The following is a 19,539-nucleotide window of genomic DNA, read 5'->3' as shown; positions in this document are numbered from 1 at the left end:
AAGAAGAAGAAGAAGAAGAAGAAGAAGAAGAAGAAGAAGAAGAAGAACAATTTGAAACAGAATCGGACTGGAGCAAAGATCAGAACAGAGTATTTACCTGGACAAGACCAAGGCAGAGAGATGATTCTGTGCGGACAATAACACACCACATCATGTGACTTAGAATAAGAATGTATGCCTGCTGTCCCTGAAGCTAGCCAGAGACGTTTCTCTGAACACCAGAGACACAGCTACACCAGCTCTTCTGGTGAAGTTGCTCAGAGCTGTCTGCGTCTTGCCAGGAGGCAGAAGACCCAGCTTCTCTGGCACGGCCACCCCTTCCGGGAATCTCTCCTCCAGGTTTCTACCAAGAACAGAGAGACTGACTCGATATTCATGTTTTATGCAACGAGCTTTGTGCGAAGACTTTGTCCTCCTTTCTTGCTCTCGTCTCTTAGGGTCATAAGCAGAGCGGATATTAGACAGCACACTGTTACCTTGAATACTCCTCTTGAAGAAAGCCTTGCAGCCTTCACAGGACCAGACCCCATAATGGTAGCCAGAGGCATAGTCATTGCACACTGCACAGTAGCGGGTCTCCTTGGCCGACTCCACGGTCATGCTTCCCTTCTCACTGTTACTGGACAGTCTCTCTCGGCCGCTCTGGCGACGATTATCCGAATTGGACCTGGGGGGGGATAGGAGAAAAAAAAAACAGTGAATCCATTAACATCTGAGAAGCAAGCTTTGTATTCTCCCCTAAAAGGGAGGAGCCCGGGGGGGGGGGTGTAGCTGACCCACTTTATTCTGACATTTTGAAATAATGATTCATAATATATGCTGATCTCCCAGTGTCTCTTGCTGACTCCTGTGGCAAAGGGTGCTTGCATGCTATATTAATCTTGGAGAGAAATGGTTTTATACAAACCTGTTTAAGAAATGGATTGCATGCCCCAGCACAGGTTGCCCTTAAGACAACAAAATGGAGTTAACAGCTTTCTAACAAACTTCATTTTCTCAAAGATGCACAATTAATTCAGAGCCAAGAAAGACCAGTCTCATTCCCATTCTAGACCATAAGAAAGGTCTTTAGGAAATGGAGACAAAGCCTGAAGCAGCTGGACCATTTGGAACACAGATGAAATGATGACCCATGGCAACTGCGCATAGAAAACAGTAACAATTCGAATTCTTGTGATATTGTTATCAGGTAACCCTGGAGGACCATTTTTACAACTTGACACTACAATTTGAAGATGTGGTGTTTCAATATTCAAACATGTGGCATGTGAAGAGCTGGGGAGCACAGATGGATCCCCAATCTTTACAGCCTTTGTAGAAGGAGAAAGGCCTAAGAACGAAGCTGAAAATGCAAAGTAAGACAGCTGAGCTCGAGGGGAACCAAGAAAATTGGGAAGGAAAAAGCTTTAAGAACACTTTACAGAAGAAGTTTGTTTTCAAAATGTCAAATGGGGTAGAGAAATCCAATAAAAGAACTGCCAGTATGAATTTGGGCTTGAGCAAAGCATTTTCAGGAGGGGGAGGGATACCCACGCCTTCCAAAACCCCATAGTCAAAGAGTGGAAAGAGTGAGGAAGTGAGGACATAGAAAGGCCATTGTGTGAACTTATATGAAGACTGGGATAGAAGAAACAAGAAAGTAGCTTTAAAAATCTAAGAAGACTCCCAAACAGGTCTTTGGAAGAAAAGAGACTAGCAAGGGAATAGTCTCCTGCAGAGAATGAATACATGAAATCAAGGATGGTAGGTTTATATTTCTCATCTGATCCTGAAAAGAAAGGGCTGACAATGAGTTGACCAAGACATTAAAGACATGTTCAGACAATATACATACATATGTATGTATATGTTGTAAGAGAATTGGATGTGCATAGCCCAAACCCAACACAGTGCCTGGTATGAAGTTTTCACTCAAAAATATAGAGGTTATTTTTTATTGATTGCTTGAGTGTGTGGTTCATGTATGTGAAGGTACACACGGAGGACAGAAAGCATTGGGTTCTCTGGAGGTGGAGCTTCCTGGTGCAGAGCCTGGTTCTCTGGAAGAACAGCCAGTGTCCTTAACCACTGAGCCTCCTTGTACTACTCATGTACTGTTGGATGTGTGTCATCCTCTTGAGTATGGGCAATTGTCTTAATTACTTGTCTGTTACTGTGAAGGGATACTATAACCTTACAAAAGAAAACATTTACTGGGACTCATGATTCCAGAGCATTAGTGTCCATGGTCGTCATGGTAGGGAGCATAGCAGCAGGCAGCAGGCAGGCAGGCTTGGTGCCGGAGCAGTAGCTGAGAGCTCATATCTGATCCACAAACAGGAACAGGGGGAGGAGAAAGGGAGGGAGGCAGAGGCAGACACAGAAGCGGAGAGATAGACACACAGAGAGAGAGAATACCAGCAAGGCCATAACCTTCCAACAAGGCCAGACCTCCTAATCCTTCCCAAACAGTTCTGCTAGCTGGGGGCTAAGCATTCAAACGTATGAGCCTGTGGGAGCCATTTTCATTTAAACCACCATGCAACCAACCAGGGGACATTCCCTTAAGGTTAACTGACTCTCCCTCCCTCAGCAGTTATAAATTTCCTGTAGCTCCTTAGCTACAGGTAGCACTTCATGCTCTCCTACCCTCCCATGCTGGAATTTTTGTCTAGATTGATTTTACGCATACTGTCACAACTGTTATGAATTCATATGTGCCACTCATTGCCTTTGGCTCTGACAATCTTTCCAGCCCCTCTTCCAAAATGACCCATGAGCCTTTGGAGAGGGGCTATAATACCAAAGTCTCACGTAGGGGTAGGTACTCCACAGTCTCTTATTCTCTGCACACTGACCAGTTCTGTATCAATTGTCAAATACCACAGACAGAAGCTTCTCTGATGAGGGTTGAAGTATTTATTAATCTACAAATTTAACAATAAGTCTTGAAGACTGAATTTAATACTTTGTCCCTTTAGCAAAGTATCCCCTATGCCATATAGCCCATAGAGCATGGGTTCTTGGTCTTAGGAATGGTGTCTGGTGTGGTTTTCCTATTGTACAGTAGGCCTTAAATTCAATGAGAAAGTGTTTTGTTACTCCAAGGACGTTTATACCACAACTGCACCATGGACATATCTTACCAGGTTTGTAATGATCGTTGCTCTCAAGGTTCACAGCTGGGTAATACCGGGGATTATTTTTCTAATCCAGTAGCTAGCCTAGCAACTTCCAGCACTTAGGTCAGTACCAGCCTGCTTCTCCACATCCTATGACTGAAGTATATGGTGCGGTCAGCAATAGAGTTTTAATGTCAAGTTCTAGACATTAGAGCAGTGGCTGGTACTGTGTGAGTGTCTACAATTCCTGATGGCCAACACATCCAAAGGAAGAAACTGGTTCCTAGCACCTGGCTTTGTAACAATATATTTAAATGAAAAAACAAACAAGCAAACAAAAAAAAAAAAAACGATGTTCAGAGATGGTTATGGAAGAGATGTTGACAGACATTATAGATTGGAGAGTCCCTATGAGACTTTCAAGGCCAGCTAAGATGTGGAAAGAGCTCCCAGGACTTCATGGTTAAGGGAGCTCCTGCTTCCTGCTTCATAGTCGCACCATGTCCAAATAGCAAAGCTGTGTGAACTTTCACTGGTCCTTCCTCATAGCCCCAGCTTTCCTTTCAGCTCAGATTTCATAACCCTTCCCTGCCCTTCTCCTTCATTAATATTGTATACAATATTTTAATGGTTCATAAACTACATAGGCCATAAAACTCACGAAATGTCAGCTCCTTGGTTTGAGTACATCTGAGTTGGCCAACTTTTTCCACTCTAAATAACTTAGCTCCGAGGTTGGCAGCCTCAGACGGGGTTTCTTTACTTTTTAGTGGTCCTGAGAGAGCACTGGCTCAGGGCTTCCAGTTCATGTTCATATTGTTCCCCATCCTTTCCATTTCAGCATTACGCTATTGAACTCCCCTATCAGTGCCAGATCTTTTTACTGTTTGTTTACTAATGTCTGGTGCATGGTTCAAGCCAGTAGGAAGCAGCTGTGAATATCTAGGTTTAGAAGCTTGACGCCTTGGGTGATGGGAGCGGATGGCGAACAAGAGCAAACTGGACAAACTTCGTGCCCTTCCTCAGTATATTTATTTGAACTGTTAATGTGCGTGCGTGTGTATGTGAACACCCATGAGCACAGGTGTCTGCGGAGGCCAGAGGCATCAGCGTGCCCTAGAGCTGCAGTTACAGGCAATTGCAAGCACTCCCTGTGGGCGGCAGCTGAGAATCAAGCTCCGGTCCTCTGATTCTAACCAAGTCTCATGACTTCTTAACTGCTGCACTGCTAGCCCAGTGCCTGACAGGCAGGGGGCATTCACTACAAGTCTGCTGAGTGGACCACTGAATGGACAGCAGACGTGCAGAAGAGGTCTAAGGGGTTAAATATCCCCCAGCCATCTATAGACAGCAAATAGACTTGGCCTGTGAACCAAGGGGGTTTTGGATGCAATTTGTTGTTGTTGCTTTGTTTTGTTTACAAGTAGCTGCGAAAGGAACCTAGAGCCTAGAAATGTAGTGGAAATTGAGAAAAACCTTAACATGTCACAACTCTCGCAGCAAGTTAAACTGCATCAAGAGTGAACACAGAAATGGAGACCATACATGGCACCATCTGAAGCTGAAAGGCTTGCAAGTAAGAACAGTGCTGAGGCATCCATCAACCCACAGCTGGAGAAAACTAACTGAGGCTGTAAACTGTGGAGGTCATCCCTTGTAACGCTAACGGGGGCGTGAGGGTCAAGGTCATCCCAACCAGGGTTTGGGTTTCATCAAAGCGATTTGGGTGAGCATGTCTGGGTTCTTCCTAATGGCAACATTCCTTCTAAACTGAAACACTTTCTCCTGGAGAGCAGGGGATTCCTGAGCCTCGGCAGGTAACAAAACATCTTAAGTCAGGGTTGGAAGCCAAACTGTGAAAATTCTTGCGGGTCCCTGTCCAGCAACAAAAAGGAACACAGCTGTTGAGGTGGACACACACCAGACAAACTGAGGGAGGAAGGGAGGGTCAGAGTGAGGAGCTGCCTGGGAACTGTGGGGAGAACCCTCGGGCTGCAGCTTTGGGAGTTTCACCCATGTTGGCGTGGGCTTCCTGGCAGCGGAGTTGCTTTGGAGCTGCCCAGATCTTGTTAGTAACCCACCGCCCAAACCCCACACGTGCCCATGTGCGCACACATGAGTGAAGGGACCTGTGGAGGCCAGAGGCAGCAGAGGCCCCTGGAATTGAAGTTACAGATAGCCCAATAAAGAGTATCTCCAATTAAAAAAACTTATTGGTTCACCAAATTAGACACTGATGTAACCATTTCTTTGGTCTGTTAGCGGCTTTTTTCCTGGGATCAATGTGTTACCTCTCTTCAGGCATTTGTTACCCAATAGTTCATCAACAGGAAGGGCAAAAAAGGAAGATGGTTTGTGGTCCAGACTGCCAGAAAGACTCAGATTCAGAAAGCAGCATGAGGGGCAAAGGTGGAGAGACCGGAATTTGTACCGCAGAAGGAAAGGGGGGCATGAAGTAGTAAGCCTTGATGGAGTCCAGTTCAGGCGGTGACTACAGAGCCAGCTGAACCCATTTCAGATACCATCCATCCCTGCCTCAGGGGTTCGGACTGCAGTTACCAACAAAATTGGCCAGAAAATGAAAATGAGGAAAAGACGAGAGGTTCAAAGAGTACTCCCAAGCCCTAGCCCAACAACACCCACCCTCCACAGACCGAGGTTCCCACCCTCTTGCAGGCAGAGACACCACAGGTCTGGGACAGAGTTTCAAATCCTCCTGGGGAGGTGAAATGATGGATACCCCAGTGAGTCAATGCAGATAGAACTACAGGCTATGATTCTGCAGAAGCCCTCTGACTGGTCAAAGGCAGCCTAAGGATGGGCATCAAGAAAGAGGAAGCAAAGCTCAGAACGGGACTCCGGGGCAGGAGCACCCCTCATTGCGGTACCACTCAGTCACCCAGAAAACAGGAGAGTGGGTTTGCAAAAGCAGGCTGTCCAATAGCTGAGAGCCCATCCAGCCTGAGGCTGCATGGAACATGGAAGAACACAGGTCTGCCGCCCATCTCCACCGACATCCCTTCCCCATCATCCAGCAGAAAGGAATGCAAAAGAGATTGCAGTCCCGGTGGCAGACAACAGACAGAAGACCACAGCTGAGAACCTTACAGGCTGGCTTTGAGCCTGTTCGCAGACGCCATGGTCTGCGTCATCCGTGCAGTGCGCTGCCTTTGCTGCTCGCGTGAAGAGACATGTCTCTGTCGTGACAGCGAACATTCATTTTTAAGCCTGGTCTTTCTCTCGCCTTCTGAATTGTTTATCTCTTGCTCAAATTGAATCTTCTGAAAACTTCATTTTTAATGTGTAATAAAAGTTTACAACTTGGTTCCTTTCTCTCTCTCATTCTTTTTCAAAACAAAATCAACAAACCACAAGCACTTGTTAATGAAAGACTTAAATTTTTAGGGAAAAGAGAGCAAAAAGACAGGGGGCTGGGGAGCTTGACAAGGGGTCGTGCCTTCAACACTTGCATAGTTCAAAGACCAACTGCACTGCACTTTACTTTTCAGCTGCAATAAAGCACACATTACAAAAGTTACCACGTTAAGCACTTCAAGCGTTAAGTGATGTAAAATATATTCATGTTGATATACAATCAATCATTAGAATTTTTTCATCTCGTAAAACTGAACCGCATACATTAAGCAATAACTTTCAACTTTCCCCTTCTCAGCCATCCTTTTACCTGCTGGGTCAGTGGGGTCCACAGCTCCAGGCAGCTGTGTCTAATGGAAGCATACAGTATCTCAGTGTATTTTGGTCTGGTATATTGTATGTAGCAAAATGTCCTTCAGATCCATCCGTTTGGTAGCATGTGTTAAAATTTTTCTTCTTCTTAGAGGCAGGGTCTCACTGTGTAGCTCTGGCTGTCCTGAATGGTGAGTTCACTCTGTGGACCAGGAGCTCTCAAACTCACAGGGATCCATTGGCCTCTGCCTCTCATTGCTGAGATTAAAGGCACATGCCACTACACCCAACTCCCCTTTTTGTTTTATTAGTTGTTGCTATTGTTTTTGTTTTTGTTGTTTTGTTGTTTTGAGCTAGGGTCTTGGTCTATAACGCAGAACGGCCATAAACTCACTGTGGCACACAGGCTGGCCCCTAACTCATGAACCTACATTCTCAACCAATAGATTACAGGAGTGCACTGCTGTGCTAGGCTAGAACTTTCTTCCCTTTTCAGACTGACTAATGCCCCATTGCATTATTTACCATACATTGTTTAACCATTCATTTATTGGCTACACACACACACACACACACACACACACACACACACATGCTCAAGCTCGCATCATTTTTACCTTTGAGTTATTGTGAACAATGTTGTATAAACACAGCTTTACAAAAATTTCAAGACCCATATTTTCATTCTTTCAGATATTCATAATAAGAATTGCTAGAACCTAAGATAATTCCAATTATAAGGTATGTACATGTGAGTGTACATGTTAGTGCATACTTGTGGGAGCAAGTATAAGTAAACACGTATGCAAATGCATGTGAGAATCAAAGGTCAGCCTTGGGTGCAGTTCCTCAGGAAACACCAATCTTGCCTATTAAGGCAGAGCCTCAAAAAAGCCCAGGGCCAGATGGTTTCAATGCAGAATTCTACCAGATATTCAGAGAAGAGCTAACACCAATACTCTTCAAACTATTCCACAAAATAAAAACAGAAGGAACACTACCAAACTCATCCTATGAAGCCACAGACACCTTGGTACCTAGACCTCACAAAGACCCAAAAAAGAAAGAGAATTTCAGGCCAATCTCCCTTATGAAAATTGATGCAAAAATACTCAATACTCGTAAACCAAATCCAAGAACACATCAAAGACATCATCCACTATGACCAAGTAGGCTTCATCCCGGGTATGTAGGGGTGGTTCAATATATGGAAATCTATCAATGTGATCCACCATAGAAACAAACTGAAAGAAAAAAAACACATGATAATCTCCTTAGATGCTGAAAAAGCATTTGACACAATCTAACACCCATTCATGTTTAAAGTCCTGGAGAGACCAGGGATCCAAGGCACTTACCTAAACACAGTAAAGACAATATACAGCATGCATATAGCCAACATTAAACTAAACGAAGAGAAACTTAAATCAATCCCACTGAAATCAGGGACATCAATAAGACAATTAAAGGAGATCAAAGGGATTCAGTTCAAAAAAGAAGAAGTCAAAGTATCACTATTTGCAGATGATATAATAGTATACATGAGTGACCCCAAAAATTCTACCAGGGAACTCTTATAGCTGATAAACACCTTCAGCAAAGTGGCTGGATACAAAACTAACTCAAAAAAATCAGTAACCCTCTTATATAAAGAAAACAAATGGGCTGAGAAAAAAAATTAGGGAAACAACACCTTTCACAATAGCCACAGAGGACATAAAGTACCTTGGTATAACTCTAACCAAGCAAGTCAAAGACTTGCATGAAAAAAAACTTCCACTCCCTGAAAAAAAAAAAAAAGAAGATATCAGAAGATAAAAAGATATCCCATGCTCATGGCTTGGCAGGATTGACATAGTAAAAATTGTCATCTTACCAAAAGCAATCTACAGATTCAATGCAATTTCCATCAAATTACCAAGGCAATCTTTTACAGACATTGAAAGAACAATTCTCAACTTCATATGGAATAACAAGAAACCCAGAATCGCTAAAACAATCCTCTACAATAAAAGATCTTCTGCAGGTATCTCCATCCCTGATCTCAAGCTGTACTATAGAGCAACAGTAATAAAAACTGCATGGTACTGGCATAGAAACCGGCTGGTGGATAAATGGAATCGAATGGAAGAACCAGAAATAAACCCACACACTTATGGACACCTGATTTTTTACAAAGATGCCAAAACCATACAATGGAAAAAAGATAGCATCTTCAACAAATGGTGCTGGTCTAACTGGATGTCTACATGTAAAAAATGCAAATAGATCCATACTTATCACCCTGCACAAAACTAAAGACCAAGTGGATGAAAGACCGCAATATAAAACCAGACATACTAAACCTCTTAGAAAAAAAAAAAGTCAGAAAGAGCCTTGAACTCATTGGCACAGGAGACAACTTCCTGAACAGAACACCACCAGCACAGGCTCTAAGATCAACAGTCAATAAATGGGACCTCATGAAACTTAAAAGCCCCTGTAAAGCAAAAGACACTGTTGTCAGAACAATATGACTGCCTACAGACTGGGAAAGGATCTTCACCAACCCTGTATCTGACAGAGGGCTAATATCCAGAATACATAAAGAATTCAAGAAATTAAACAGCAACAAATCAAGTAACCCAATTAAAAATGGGGTATAGAGCTAAACAAAGGAATACTGAATGACAGAGAAACACTTAAAGAAATGCTCAATGTTCTTAGTCATCAGGAAAATGCAAATCAAAATAACCCTGAGATTTCACCTTACACCCATCAGAATGGCTAAGATCAAAAACTCAAGTGACAACACATGTTGGAGAGGATGTGGAGAAAGGGCAACCCTCCTCCATTGCTGGTGGGAATGTAAACTTGTACAACCACTTTGGAAATCAATCTGGCACTTCCTCAGACAAATAGGAATAGTGCTACCAGCTAGGAATAGTGCTATCTAGCTAACCACTCCTAGACATAAATCCAAAATATGCTCAAGCATAGAACAAGGACATTTGCCCAACCATGATTATAGCAGCTTTATTCATAATAGCCAGAATCCAAAAACAACCCAGATGTCCCTCAATGGAGGAACAAATGCAGAAATTGTGGTACATTTACACAATAGAATAGTACTCAGCAATTAAAAACAAGGAAATCATGGAATTTGCAGGCAAATGGTGGGAACTAGAAAAGATCATCCTGAGTGAGGTATCCCAGAAGAAGAAAGACATACATGGTATATACTCACTTATAAGTCGATATTAGACATATAATTTAGGATAATCATACTAAAATCTTTACTCCTAAAGATGCTAATCAAGATGGAGGAACCTGGGTAAGATGCTCAGTCTTCTTTCAGAAAGGCAAATGGGATAGACATCGGAAGCAGGAGAAAACAGGGAACAGGACAGGAAACTACCCACAGAGGACCTTTGAAAAACTCTACCCTGCAAGGTACCAAAGCAGATGCTGAGACTCATAGCCAAACTTTGGGTACAGTGCAGGGAATGTTATGAAAGAAGGGGGAGATAAAAAGACCTGGAGGGAACAAGGAGTTCCACAAGGAGAGCAACAGAACTAAAAAATCTGGACACAGGGTTTTTTTTCTGAGACTGATACTCCAACCAAGAACCATACATGGAGATAACCTATAACCCCTGCACAGATGTAGTCCATGGCAGCTCAGTGTCCAAGTGTGTTCCCTAGTAATGGGAACAGAGACTGTCTCTGACATGATCTCAATGGCTGGCTCTTTGATCATCTCCCCCTGAGGAGAGATCAGCCTTACCAGGCCACAGAGGAAGACAAGGCAGCCAGTCCTGATGAGACCTGATAGGCCAGGGTCATAGAGAAGGGAAGGAGGACTTCCCCTATCAGTAGACTGGGGAAGGGTCATGGGAGGAGATGATGGAGAAATGGTGAGATTGGGAGGGAAAAAGAGAGAGGGCTACAGCTGGGATACAAAGTGAATAAACTGTAATTAATAAATATAAATTAATTACTTTAAAAAAGACAGAGCCTCTCACTGAGACTTGGTACTTGCCCTTTAGGCTAGGCTGACTGCCAGGCAAGCCCCAGGGATCTACCTGCCTGCACCTCCTCAGCACTGGGCTTACAACACATGCCACCGTTCTGGGTTTTATGTGAGTGGCGGGTATTGAACTTGTTTAGCAAACCCTGTACTTTTTTCCTGGCCCTGTAATTATAATGTATTAAGTATTTGTCATCAGGTTTTCCATAATGGCTACACCACCTTATATTTTTACCAAGCACAACCATCATTTTCTACTTTGTTTTCTCTAGCCAACATTTTGATTGTAGTTTCTTGTTGCTCTTGTTGTTTGTAGTAATCTTGATGGCTGTGAGGGGAAAACTACAGGATTTTTTTTAAGGTTTCATTTGGTATGAATTCCTCTCTTGTAGCCATTGCTAATGATAAGAACCTTCAAATAGCTTCTCCTTGTTGCAAACTTCAGAGGTTTGTTTTGACCTCTTCTGCTCTGAGCTGTGGTATTCCTTCAGCTGAATCAATTCCATCTCCCTTGCAGTATCTCAACTCAACTACTGACTCAGTAAATATTGAGTTAGTAGATTAATCAGTTAATGACGCAGTGAAGCAATCATTTTCACAATATGAATGGAGTATGCAAAATTTGTGTCTAAGGTATCAGTAAAAAATAAAACAAATTTTGAGAACTATAAGAAATATATGTTGTCCACAAAGTGTCCCTTATTAGACTTAACTTTGAGATGACCCTGGATTGCCAAAAGCTCAACTATGAACACAGCTATAAAGGCAGAAGGCATGTCGAAGAAGAGGAGGAACTGTTTACTGTAATAATGCAATGTGCCAGCCAAGATGAAGACAGTGCAGACAACATTATTCTAACTGAGCCCATCCTTGTTCTAGAAAGATGTTTGAAATGTCATGAACTTTCAGCTAGATCATAGGAAAGGATAGAGGAGAATTTCCCACGGGTTGCACATTTCTATGTCATCTTACAGTAGTATTATTCAAGTTGCTTGAATATCCCAAGGGCAAAACCAATAAGGCACAATGGTCTACTTACAGCTATGTCTTCGGGAAGGAGAACTTGGCCTGATCATCTGTAATTCAAAGAAGCAGAATGTAGGGAGTCTGTATCTGAAACCAGAACTGATTATGATGTTGGGTCGTTAAGAGGCATCTATATCCGGGAACAAGTATGATCATGATGGTGGCTGGTTAGGATGAGACTACAGCAGTGGTAAGTCTTTGGAGAAGTCTACACCTTAGATCAGTCCTGATCATATCAATGGGTCACTGGAAAACATGTACACCAGACTTGATCACAACAGTAGGTGTACTGGCTAATTTTATGTCAGCTTGACACAAGCCAGCAGAGTCATTTTGGAAAAGAGAACCTTAATGGAGAAACTGTCCCCACCAGACTGGCCTGTGAGCAAGACTGTGGTGCATTTTCTTGGTGGATGATTAATGTGAGAGAGTTTGGACCATTGTGAGTGGTGCCACCCTTGGGCTGGTGGTCCTGGGTGCTATAAGAAAGCAGACTGAGCAAGCCATGAGGAGCAAGCCAGTAAGCAGCATCCCATGGCCTCTGCATCATCTCCCACCTCCAGGTTTCTGCCCTGCTTGAGTTCCTGTCTTGTTTTCCCTCCATGATGGATTGCGATATGGAACTGAAAGCTGAAAGAAACTCTTTCTTCCCCCAGGTTATTTATGGCCATGGTGTTTTATCACAGCAATAGAAACAGTAAGGTCACTGGGAGGTGGATCACTGGAAGTCATCCACATCTTAGATCAGAATCAGACTATAGAACGTTGACATCAACCTGGGCTTATCTTGGTACTTATGATTAGACTCAACCCAACATGGAAACCGTGTGACAGGTCCTAGTTGCACCTCTTTCTGCTGATCACTGCTCAGCTTTGGTCCACTGTACCTGTCACACAGATTTGCCTTCTCAGTCTCATACTTCCTTGGTAGGAAACGTGTCAGCTACATCAGCATCAATCCTTCTCTTGCTCTCTCAGCTTCAGAGATACCTTCTTGATTTTCTTTATTTGCATAGAACCAAAATTAATTCTTCTTACCATTGGCATGCTCAAGATAGCTTTGTATTCTCCCTTCCTGGATGGAAGTTTCACACTCTAACCAAGTCTTTTGCCCTTTACTGTAGTTAAAAGATAAATCAATTATTTAGCAAAATTGCTTTTAAAAAAAACTTATTTTTTATAATAGCCTTTCTCACTGAATAACGAACAAAATCTTCAAAGCATCGAAGTTATAACATATACAAGTGATGAAAGAACACAATCATGGTAGAGAAAAGTGGGTAGAAGCAAAATATAGGTCAAAGAATGGGAAGAAGGAGGAGAAGGAGAAGGAGGCGGAGGCAGCAGCATCATTCACCAATAAAAAATGGAAACCCACCTGCCTTGATTTGGTTGCACTTTCATTATATCAATTGATTTATAAGTATTTTCATGAGATGTCCTACCAACAATATGATATAGTCAAGATACTTTTAAAATAGACTTTTTAGTTAAGAAAAGTAGTGCATAATAAAGAATATTAAAAGATTTTCATTAGTAAAAAAATTTTTTGAAGCTCAGTATAATCAAACACTGCTATGTTTCCAACCATAATAATGGTACCAGCTATCAAAACTCAGCTTCTCTGCTAGCCTAGCCATTTTTTAAATATGGAAACTCTTGTTCTCTAGAAGAGATGTTTTTACACAAGAACCAACAAGTGTTTACTCTTTAGAAAACAGTTTACTTGAATGTTACTAAAGTAACTTTATATTTCCTTGCCAAGGCCATTACCCAATGCTCTGTATACTCAAAATTCTCTCCCCTTTCTCTTCATGGCATTCATCACAGTTTCCAATGCTACAGTTGAAGATAACTGGTAAAAGTACATTCCTCTCATAAACAGTAAACTCCAAAATGACACAAACCATGTCTTATTTCCAATTCCAACTGACTATAATAGGTCCTGAATAAATGCTTAGTAAATACCCTTCTGTATTTACCCCTTGTCACTTCAAACAGGAATTTCTCTTATTTTCTGTGCTTTCATAGGTTTGTTTCTTTGACAGAACTTTCAGCATCCCATCTATTATTTTATCATGTTTTTCCCCTTGAATTATGGACTTCATATCTCCTAGTACTTTGGGAAAAGGCTAACACAGAGAAACAAGTGTTGAACAAACAGGTGTGTAAATAAGTCACAGATTGATGTACAGGGTAGGGTTATTAATTATGTTTTTTAATCCCATAGTCATTACCTTTATCGAGGAAGATAAAGGTAGCTAACTAGCTAACCCACAGCTTCTCCTTAGTGTCTGACACACAGTTAGATAACAAATAAAGATTTGCAACCTGAATGCATGCAGAGTCATGGGGAGACTCCTCTCACACCTTCCCAATCCCATGTCCACTGCACGTCTATATCACACATCTGTCCTGCATGGAATCGCGAGAGTAATGATTCTCCCATGTTAGCTTCATTTCTGTGCCCTCATCATCTACCAAGGACTTCTTCATCTTGGAATAGTGGAGCCCAGGAAATTACTCTTTTTTTACAGGTACAGATTTCTCTTATAATCTTAATTGTTCACCATCTTTCTGAAGTCCATGACTATCCTCCCCCAAAGACTTCACATCAAAATCCACTGGCCCAAAAAATTAGTACAAGCTCTTCAGCATTCAGTCCATAACAGTCTATCACCCACGTGCCTTTCCAGCCCCACCCCTCATGTGGGGCTTACTTTTATGTTATCACCATTCTTAACATCAAGTGAGACTATTGCAGTCTCTGTCCATACTTCTTTCTATATTGACCAAAAGACGCATACTCCTGAGTGAAAACTCCTGCTTCCGTAAGAGCAGTCATTGGTTTCTAATGTAACTACCCTGGTTGGATAGAACAGCTGATACACAGCGATTCTGGAATCTCTGTCGTGTTAGCATAGCTGTATGTTCACTGTTAGTCTCCAGAAAAGAGACATCACCACAGTCATTGTGGTTCCTGGTGTCTGTATGCCACAGATATAGAGCAGGCATTCAACAGATGGTTGTGGAATGAGCAAGTGTTTTATATTGTATGTTTTGCTTTCCCAAATGGATTACAAACTTTCCAAGAATGTAGGTACCATTTTCTATATGTTTTTATCACCTGTCAATTTTTAACACCTTCTGTTGATTTGTTTTAACTGCCAATTTGACACAAATTGGGAGAAAATTTTAATGAGAAATTACCTAGGTCAAGTTGACCTGTGAAGAGATCTGTGAGGGATCTGTTAACTAACATTTTTAACTAAATTATTATTATTGTTAACTAATACATAAGACCCAGCCCATTATGGGCAGCACCATTCTCTGGGGAGCAGGGTGAGGAGATCCTAAACAATGTAAGAAAGGAGAAAGGCACCTCAGTGCAAGCAAGCACACAGGTAAACAAGGCCAAGTTTATTCTCTCTTTTCTCCCAACTGTAGATGTGATGTGCCTAGCTGCTTGAGTTCCTGCCTTGGAATTGTAACCTAAATAAATTCTTTCCTCATCTATAGTGTTTTTTGTCATGGTTTGTCACAGCAACTATCATAGTGTTCTATTGCTGTGAAGAGACACCATGACTAAGGCAACTCTTATAAAGGAAAGCATTTACTTGAGGTTTAGTCTGTTATCTTCATAGCAGGAAGCATGGTGGTACACAGGCAGACATAGTAGCTGAGAGTTCTACATCAGGATCCAAAGGTAGCAAGAAAGATAGAAACTCTGGGCTTGCAATGGGCCCATTCCCAGTGACACACTTCCTCTAACAAGTCCACTCCTTCTAATCCTTTTAAATAGTGCCACTCCCTGGTGACCACGGATTCAAATCTACAAGCCTGTGGAGACCATTTTTATTCAAACCACAACAGCAACAGAAATGAAAGAAAAAAAAAAGACACACACATGCATCTCTTTGCAGTAGAAAATAACCAATTAAAAATCTGCTGAATGCAGTACTTCAAAAAGATTAAAACAACTTACCAGAGACACAGTTAAGGCTATCGCTGCCACAGAACGCTGTGTGAAAGCAATGAGAAACCAAGCATGGGCACTTGTTTGTGGCCACCACGTGAATCAATCTGATTGTGGTCTCTCGTGTTCCTCTTTGACTTAAGTATTCATATGGATGGGTACAAACCAAAAGTGATTTCTGCCAAGGACTTGAAGATACCTTGCGTATATATCTAATCTATGTGCAACTTTTTTTTTAAAGAGTCTGACATGGTTTGTTGTTGTTGTTGTTGTTTTTCAGATTGATGGAAGTTTATTGAATGCTGAACAAAAACTGACTGGTTATGGCCATAATCTGGACTCAGGAGCCAGACCATGATTCCTGTCTGCTTCTAAGACAGTTTTTTTTTTTTAAATATGAAAAACCATAACCAGGTAACCAGGTGTCAGAAGCAAGGGATCGGGTTAGCATCACATCTATTTTATCATTACAGTTTATTCACTTTGTATCCCAGCAGTAGCCCCCTCTCTCATCCCCTCCCAATCCCACCCTTCCTCCTTCTTCTCTTCTTCTTCTTCTTCCTTGATCCTCACCCAGTCCACTGATAGGGGAAGTCCTTCTCCCCCTCCATTTGACCCTAGCCTGTCAGGTCTCATCAAGACTGGAAGACTGTGTGGTCTTCCTCTGTGGCCTGGTACAGCAGCACTCCCCACAGGGGAGGTGATCAAAGAGCAGGCCACTGAGTTCATGTCAGAAACAGCTCCTGTTCCCCTTACTAGGGTACTCACTTGGACAATGAGCTGCCATGGGCTACATCTTAGCAAGGGGTTTAGGCTATTTCCATGCATGGTCCTTAGTTGGAGTATCAGTCTCAGAAAAGACCCCTGTGCCCACATTTTTTGGTTCTGTTGCTCTCCTTGTGAAGCTCCTGTCCCTTCCAGGTCTTTCTTTGATAAGATTCCCTGCACTCTGCTGAAAGTTTGGCTATGAGTCTCAGCATCTGCTTTAATACCCTCCTGGGTAGAGTCTTTCAGAGGCCCTCTGTGGTAGGCTCTTGTCCTATTCCGTTTTCTTCTGCTTCCAATGTCTATCCCATTTGCTTTCTGAGTGAGGATTGAACAACTTCCCTAGGGTCCTCCTTCTTGTTTAGCTTCTTTAGGAATATAGATTTTAGTATGTTTATCCTATATCATATGACTAATATTCACTTATGAGTGAGTATATACCCTGTGTGTTTTTCCGCTTCTGGAATACCTCACTAAGGATGATCTTTTCTAGTTCCCACCATTTGCCTGCAAATTCCATGATTTCCTTGTTTTTAATTGCTGAGTAGTATTCCATTGTGTAAATGTACCACAATTTCTGTATCCATTCCTCAACAGAGAGACAGCTGGGTTGTTTCCAGATTCCGGCTATTAAAAATAAAGCTGCTACAAACATGGTTGAGCAAATGGAGTCTGACAATTTTTTTTTTTGAGGCATGGTTTTATGATGTAGTTCTACGCTAGCATTCAACATATGACAATCCTCCTGAATACTGGGATTACAGGAATATGCCACCATGCTCTTTTTTGTTTTTCATGAAAGTAAATAAATATTATTTAAGAGATGGATAGGAATGGAATCTGTCTAAACTAAAAGAGTCTTGAAAAGAAAATCTTGAACTTTATTTTAGATAAGTTCAAATTAAAAGGGTCCTGAGTCAAGTCTATAAACCTTCCCGAAGAAGTGATAGTTGTGTTGTGAAATAAGTAAATTATAAATTATTTTCTGATTGACAAAGTAGGTCCTTTTAGAAATGACTAAAGCTGTTTCCGCTGTTTATCTGGAAAGTTAATATTTAGCCATTTTTTGACTCATATTATTCATTTAATGAATTTAACTTATTTTTTACTTATTGTTTTTAATTAATTTATTTTTTATTGTTTATGGTTTATTCACTCTTTATCCCAGCTATAGCCCCTTCCCTCATTGCCTCCCAGCCCTCCTCTCCCTCCCTCATCTCCTCCCTGCCCCTCCCGAAGTCCACTAATAGGGGAGGTCCTCCCCTTTCCTCTGTACTTACTGTTTTTTAATTAGTAAACAAAAGCAGGAGAAAAAAAAACTCTTCCCTAAAAGGACAAAAGTCTCTTCAAAAAATACTCTTCATGATAAAAGTCTCTTCAAGGCAGTGCCATGAAATCCCCCAGAGAAAAGTTGTACCTGAAATTCCTGCTTTCACCCACAGGTCAACCCACTCCTTAAGCTTCTGGTAAACCCAACTGTTCCCTTGTCTAACAGGACAAAGTGAATTGATCCAGTAGGCAAGGAGATTTTCACACTCCACAGGCGGTGTGGCAATCACTACTTTAGCTCATATTCCTCTTAGAACTACCAGGATGACAATAGTATTCTAGCCACAGTTACTTCTGAAGCAAGGTAACTCAGCCACAGAGACGACACTGCGTGTCAGTCATGCAGTCAGTAAACTTTGGAGTTAAGTACCAAGACAGTGTGAACCCAAGGCCCAGGATCCTCCACAAATCACCATTCCTGAGTTCTCCACCCAAAAGGCACTGCAAGCCAAAGGCAAAGATTTCACATCTGGAAACAAGGCCATTGCCTGGGAGCCCATCCATAGACTCATAAATCCCATCAGTAATTGCCTGTAATTATTTGTTGCAAGGCCAATAATACATTTTGAGAAGAAAATGTTAATTTAATTTCCAGAGCAAAGGTTGAAAACTCTATTGAGTTCCATGAAAATGGAGTTAGTAAACTAAGAGGGATTGATGAATGCTTCAGTGTTTCCTTAAATGGGATTTCAGGGTCTATAATTTTGTTTCAGTTTTATTTCATATTTTTGAGAAGAGGTTTTTCAGTGTAACCCTGGATGGTCTGGTATTTAGTATATAGCCAAGGCTTTAAGTCTCTGGCAATCCTCCTGCCTCAGCTTCCTAAGTGTTCAAATAACAATCATGCCACACTACACCCAGTTTGAAAAATAGCTCTCTTAATTCACAAGCAAATAGAAAATGGTGTATCATTAAAGCTCATAGGTAAGAGTTCCAAACTTCTTTATGCACAAGGAACATTAGCATTCTCCATTCAAAAGCGAGGCTCTTTATGAAATGTCAAGAGGTTTTCCCACTCACTTAAGAAAAATGTCTTCACCCCAAAATACGAGCAAGTGTTGATTTTCCACACTAATGGGAAACAAGAGTAGCCTGGTCTTGAGTTCCCTGAAAAATCCCATTTGCTCAATACCTTTTTATCTTTTGTCACTTACTAATGTGTAACCAAATGACCCAATTTGAGTTTCATCACCTGTCCTTTCTCACTCACACCAATCTGCTACAAGCGCTAATGAATGGCGAGGTCCAGGAGCCCGAGGAGGGAAGAATCAGGGCATGCAGAGGACACAAAAGAGGAAAAGTAATAGAGAGGGAGTGCAGTTTGACTCCACACCTTCCTTTTCAAAGAGTAAAAAGTCTGATTTCCAGTCTAATTTCCACAGGCAATGTGACATATGTTACAAGAATACACTTACGTACATGCTGAATTATTTTAAAAAAAAAAAAAGTCATTCACCTATTCACAGCACAGAGTGAGGAGCAATGTACCAGCCAGGAATGGTCAGGTAGAAAAAGTAAAGGGAAAATGGGGAGGGGGCAGGAAAGGCAGAGAGGGGCCTCTGCCTTGGAGCAAATCACACAATCCAGAAATCCGGGCTCCTGGTAAAGGCAAACCCTCCGAGTCCTCAGGCATCTGAATTCAAACA

The 19,539-nt window shown here is 41.8% G+C and overlaps 1 protein-coding gene across 5 annotated transcripts in view; it reads right to left on the bottom strand.

Annotated features, from left to right (window-relative positions):
* Positions 1-19,539, bottom strand: part of Esr1 (estrogen receptor 1) — a 364,727-nt gene that overhangs the window by 223,309 nt on the left and 121,879 nt on the right. For all 5 annotated transcript variants that reach the window (XM_055616067.1, XM_055616066.1, XM_055616068.1 and 2 more), the window contains one exon: positions 477-667. In XM_055616067.1, the coding sequence (XP_055472042.1) occupies positions 477-667 (191 nt within the window). The remainder of the gene's footprint in view (positions 1-476; positions 668-19,539) is intronic.

This window comes from Psammomys obesus, unplaced genomic scaffold (genome assembly GCF_907164565.1).
Source record: "Psammomys obesus unplaced genomic scaffold, mPsaObe1.curated_primary_1811, whole genome shotgun sequence".
NCBI classification, from domain to species: Eukaryota; Metazoa; Chordata; class Mammalia; order Rodentia; family Muridae; genus Psammomys; species Psammomys obesus.
This window is presented reverse-complemented; position numbering and strand designations above follow the sequence as displayed.